Genomic DNA, 6,321 nt, shown 5'->3' on the forward strand with positions numbered 1-6,321 from the left:
TGTGACTCCAGAGCACCAGGCATCGATTTTCTGCATTTTCAGTCCAAAACTTTCCGGAACATGTCCGAAACTTATCCGAGCCTTCGGGGGATCCAAACCAAGCATCCACAAAAGTCTAAAAATATCATACGAACTCGCTCTCGCAATCAAAATATAAAAATAACAGTTAGAACTACGAATTAAACTCTAAAACACATAAATTTCAAAGTAAAGTTCAAGAATTTCTAAAGTTACAACTAAATGCCTGAATCCTATCAAACCAACTCCTAACGACACCAAATTTTGCATATAAGTTCAAAATACTATAATGGACCTTTTCCATGCCCCAGATTCAAATTCTGAGCTTGATAGCTAAAAGTCAACCTACGGTCAAACCTTTTAACTTCAAATTGCCAAATTCTGGCAAAATCAACACAAATCAACCTACAGACTTCCAAAATATATTCCGGGCATACGTCCAAGTACGAAATCACGATACGAAGCTATTGGTGCCATAAAAACTCAGTTCCGGGGTTCGTTTTCACAAAAGTAAAGTTGGGTAAACGTTCTCTATTTAAATCTCTAAGTCAAGAATCAAGGGTCCAAATCAATCCGAAATCTTCCCGGAACGAAACTAACTGACCCCGCAAGTCATAAAATCATAAACACACATGTGTGAAGCAATAAAAGGGGTAACGGGGCGCAATTACACAAAACGACTGATCGGGTCGTTACGTTCTCCCCCTCTTAAAACAAACGTTCATCCTCGAACGTGCATAAGGGCATACCTGAAGTGGTGAATAGATGAGGATAACGACTCCGTATGTTGTGCTCGGTCTATCAGGTAACCTTCTCGATCGAATAACCCCTCCATTGAACCTTCACTAAAGCAATATCCTCTGATCTCAACTTCCGGGCCTGTTAGTCCTTGATAACCTCTTGCTCCTCTATATAACTCAAATCCTCATCCAATTGGACTGTGCTGAAGTCTAAAACATGAGACAAATCACTGTAATACTTCCGGAGCATAGAGACATGGAACACCGGGTGAACCGCAGATAAACTAGGTGGCAAAAAAAGCTTGTCGACCACATCCCTAATCATCTCAAGGATATCAAAAGGTCAGATATACCTAGGGTTCAACTTGCCCTTCTTCCCGAACCTTATCACACCCTTCATGGGTGAAACCCGGAGCAATACTTGCTCTCCAACCATGAATGCAACATCACGAACCTTCCGATCCACGTAACTCTTCTGTTTGGATTGAGTTGTACGAAGCCGATCTTGGATCATCTTGACCTTCTCCAAAGCATCTCAAATAGAATTCGTGCCTAGTAACGTAGCCTCTCCCGGCTCAAACCACCCGACTGGAGAATGACACCGTCTCCCATATAGGTCCTCAAAGGGAGCCATCTGAATGCTCGATTGATAGCTGTTATTGTAGGCAAACTCCACAAGTGGAAAGAACTGATCCCAAGCACCCCGAAATCCATAACGCAATCGCGAAGCATATCCTCCAATATCTGAATAGTGCGCTCGGACTGGCCTTCCGTCTGAGGGTGAAATGTTGTACTCAACTCAACCCGTGTGCCTAACTCATTCTGTACAGCTCTCTAGAAACGCGATGTGAACTGTGTACCCCAGTCAGAGATGATGGATATAGGTACGCCATGAAGTCGGACAATCTCGCGGATGTAAACCTGAGCCAGATGCTTTGAAGAATAGGTAGGCACTACCAGAATGAAATGAGCCTACTTGGTCAACCTATTCACAATCACCCATACCGCGTCAAACTTCTTTTGAGTCTGTAGGAGCCCAACAACGAAGTCCATGGTGACGCACTCCCATTTATACTCGGGAATATCAAGCCATGAGGCAAACCACCCGGCCGCTGATGCTCATATTTCACCAGCTGACAATTTAGGCACCGAGCTACATACTCCACTATGTATTTCTTCATCTTCCTCCACCAATAGTGTTGCCTCAAATCATGATACATCTTAGCGGCACCTGGATGAATGGAGTGTCGCGAACTTTGGGCCTCCTGAAGAATCAACTCACGCAACCCATCCACATTGAGCACACATAGCCGGCCCTCCTTCCGTAACATACCGCCATCTCCAATAGTAACCTCCTTGGCATCGCTGTGCTGAACCGTGTCCTTGTGGACAAGTAAATGGGGGTCGTCATACTGATGCTCTCTGATGCGGTCATATAGAGAAGACTGAGAAACCACGCATGCAAGAACTAGACTAGGCTCTAAAACATCCAATCTAACAAACTGGTTGGCTAAGGCCTGAACCTCCAATGCTAATGGCATCTCTGCTGTCGTTAGATATGCTAAACTACCCAAACTCTCCGCCTTTCAACTCAAGGCATCGACCACGACATTGGCCTTCCTATATCATAGTCCTTAAGTAAATCTAACCACCCCCGCTGACATAAATTAAGATATTTTTGTTTGAACAAATGTTGTAGACTCCGGGGGTTGGTAAAGACCTCACAAGGGACACCGTACAAATAATGCCGCCAGATCTTCAATGCATGAACAATGACTGCCAACTCCAAGTTGTGGACTGGATAATTCTTTTTTTGTGTCTTCAGCTGTCGAGATGCATATGTAATTACCATACTATCTTGCATCAACACTGCGCCGAGGCCAACACGTGATGAATCATAATACACAATATAGGACCCCGGGCCATTAGGCAACACCAACACTGGGGCTGTAGTCAAAGCAGTCTTGAGATTTTGAAAGCTTGCCTCACACTCCTTGGACCATCTGAATAGAGCATCCTTCTAGGTCAACTTGGTCATAGGTATAACAATAGACGAGAAACCCTCTACGAAATGATGATAATACCCGGTCAAATAAAGGAAACTCCGGATCTCAGTGGCTGAATACGGTATAGGTCAGCTTTGCACTGCTTCAATATTCTTTCGATCTACCTTCATCCCTTCACTTGACACCACATGACCCAAAAATGCCACCGAATTAAGTAATTTTGCATACAACTTCCTCTCTCTCAAGGTATGGAGCACGATCCTCAAGTGATACTCATGGTCTTCTTGACTGCGGGAGTATACCAGGATGTCATCAATAAACACAATAATGAATAAATCAAGATAAGACTGGAATATATTGCTCATCAGGTGCATAAATGTTGTTGGGGTGTTGGTCAGCCCAAATGCCATCACGAGGAACTCATAGTGACCATATCGAGTCCTGAAGGCAGTCTTCGGAATATTCGAATCTCGAATCTTCAGCTGATAATAACCTGACCGCAAATCAATCTTTGAGAATACTCTGGCACCGTGTAGCTGATAAAATAAATCATTAATGTGAGGCAAGGGATACCTGTTCTTCACCCTAACCTTGTTCAATTGCCGATAATCATTACACATGTGCATAGAATTATCCTTCTTCTTCACAAACAAGACCGGAGCATTGCACGAAGACATACTAGGCCAAATGAAACCCTATCAAGAAACTCTTTCAACTGCTCCTTTAACTTCTTCAGCTCTGCTGGTGCCATATGATATGGTGGAATAGAAATGGGCTGAGTGCCCAGCAACAAGTCAATACCAAAATCGATATCCCTGTCGGGCGTTATACCCGGAAGATCTGCCGGAAATATATCTGGAAAGTCCCTTACTGCCGGAACTGATTCAATAGTAGGAGTATCAGCATTGATATCTCTGACAAAGGCTAGATAAGTATCACACCCCTTCTCAACCATCTGCTGAGGCTTTAGAAATGACACAACCCTGCTAGGAACATAATCTAATGCATTCCTCCACTCCAATCACGGTAAACCTGGCATAGCCAGCGTCATAGTCTTGGTGTGACAATCTAGAATAACATGATAGCGCGACAACCAGTCCATACTAAGTAACAATAGATCCTCTGGTCTCAAAACCACAAATAACAACTAAACACGATAGATACACACGGTCTACAACAATAGAATCTTTCACAGGCATGGACTCATAAACATGAGAACTCAATGAATCACGAGATATATCCAAATACTGAGCAAAGTAAGATGACACATATGAATAAGTGGATTCCAGGTCAAGTAATCATGCACCTTGTGATCAGCATAACTCTTCTATCTGGACTGTGCTATACAAAGTTGCTCCTGAATTAACTTTACCTTTTTCAAGGCATCCTTTACCAAATCCGTACCTTATAACCTACCCTCACCGGGATCAAACCACCCGATGGGAGAACGACACCGCCGGCCATATAAAGCCTCAAATGGAGCCATCTCGATGCTGGACTAATAACTGTTGTTGTAAGCAAACTCGGCCAAAGGCAAGAACTGATCCCACTGCCCCCCAAAGTCAATCACACATGCTCTTAGCATGTCCTCCAATATCTGAACTGTCCACTCTGACTGGCCGTCGGTCTGTGGATGAAATGCTGTGCTGAGCTCTACATGGGTCCCCAACTCACTCTGTACGGCTCTCCAGAAATATGAAGTGAACTCAGGGCCTCTATCTGATATGATGGAAACAGGCATACCATGCAACCGAACTATCTCCCTAATATAAATCTGGGACAACTTCTCTGAAGTATACGTAGTCATAACCGGAATGGAGTGTGCCGACTTGGTCAACCTATCGACAATGACCCAAACTGCATCAAACTTCCACAAGATCCGTGGTAACCCAACCACAAAGTGCATGGTAATGTGCTACCATTTTCACTAAGGTATAGTAATTTGCTGAAGTATGCCACCTAGCCTCTGGTATTGATACTTGACCTGCTGTCAATTTAGACACATAGCCACATACTCAACTCTGTCTTTCTGCATCCGCCGCCGCCAATACTGCTGTCTCAGGTCACGGTGCATCTTCGTAGTACCTGGATGAATAGAATATCGAGAACTGTGTGCCTCCTCTAGAATCCTCTCTCTCAAGCCATCGACATTAGGAACACATAGATGTCCCTGGAGTCGCAGAACACCATCATCGCCAATAGAAACCTCCTTGGCACTACCATGTAGTACCATCTCTCTAAGAACTACCAAATGTGGATCATCAAACTACCGAGCCTTGATCTGCCCCAATAGTGAAGACTGGGAAACAACACATGCAAGAACCCGACTGGGCTTTGAAATGTCCAACCTCACAAGTCTGTTTGCCAAGGACTGAATGTCCAAAGCTAGTGGCCTCTCCTCTGCTGAAATGAATGCCAAGCTACCCATGCTCTCTGCCTTTCTACTTAAGGTATCTGCGACCACATTTGCCTTGCCCGGATGATAAAGAATGGTGATGTCATAATCCTTCAGTAACTCGAGCCATCTACGCTGCCTCAAATTGAGATCCCTTTGTTTGAACAAATGCTGTAAGTTGCGATGATCAGTATAAACCTCGCATGACACCCCATACAGATAATGCCTCAATATCTTAAGAGCATGAACAATCACGGCTAACTCTAGATCGTGCACAGGGTAATTTCTCTCATGAATCTTCAGCTGACGCGAAGCATATGCAATAAGTCGCCCCTCCTGCATCAATACACAACCCAAGCCAACACGTGAAGCGTCGCAATATACCGTATACATACCCGAGCCAGAAGGCAACACTAGAACCGGTGCTGTAGTCAAAGCTATCTTGAGTTTCTAGAAGCTTGCCTCACACTCATCGGACCAACGGAACGGAGCACCCGTTTGGGTCAATGTCAGAGGTTCTGCAATGGATGAGAAACCTTGCACAAACTGGCGATAATAACCTGCTAACCATGGAAAACTCCTGATCTCAGTCACCGAAGCGAGACGAGGCCAACTCTGAACTACCTCAATCTTCTTGGGATCCACCTTAATACCTGATCCTGATACAATATGCCCCAAGAATGCCACAAACTCTAGCCAAAACTCACACTTGGAGAACTTAGCATATAACTTCTGTTCTCGCAAGGTCTGAAGTACCACTCTCAAATGCTGCTCGTGCTCCTCCAGGCTATGTGAGTAAATCAAGATGCCTTCAATGAAGACAATAACAAAGGAATTAATATAAGGCCTGAATACCCGGTTCATCAGATCCATAAACACCGTTGGGGCATTAGTCAAGCCGAAGGACATCACTAGGAACTCATAATGGCCATATCTGTTACGGAAGGCCGTCTTCGAAACATCTGAGTCCCGAATCTTCAACCGATGGTACCCTGACCTCAAGTCGATTTTAGAGAACACCCTAGCACCCTACAACTGGTCAAACAAATCATCAATATGCGGCAACGGGTACTTATTCTTGATGGTAACCTTGTTCAACTGGCGGTAATCAATGCACATTTGCATAGTCCCATCCTTCTTCTTCACAAATAACACTGGTGCA

The 6,321-nt window shown here is 44.3% G+C and overlaps 1 protein-coding gene across 1 annotated transcript; it reads right to left on the reverse strand.

Moving 5' to 3' along the window:
* Positions 1–900: 900 nt before the first annotated feature.
* Positions 901–2,299, reverse strand: LOC138893736 (uncharacterized). The gene is made up of 2 exons (XM_070178391.1): positions 1,920–2,299; positions 901–1,075 (listed from the first exon to the last, which is right to left on the reverse strand). The coding sequence occupies exons 1-2, from the start codon at positions 2,297–2,299 to the stop codon at positions 901–903; spliced, it is 555 nt and encodes a 184-aa protein (XP_070034492.1).
* Between the last annotated feature and the right edge of the window lie 4,022 nt (positions 2,300–6,321).

The sequence above is a fragment of the Nicotiana tomentosiformis genome, chromosome 6 (assembly GCF_000390325.3).
Source record: "Nicotiana tomentosiformis chromosome 6, ASM39032v3, whole genome shotgun sequence".
In the NCBI taxonomy this organism is placed as follows: domain Eukaryota; kingdom Viridiplantae; phylum Streptophyta; class Magnoliopsida; order Solanales; family Solanaceae; genus Nicotiana; species Nicotiana tomentosiformis.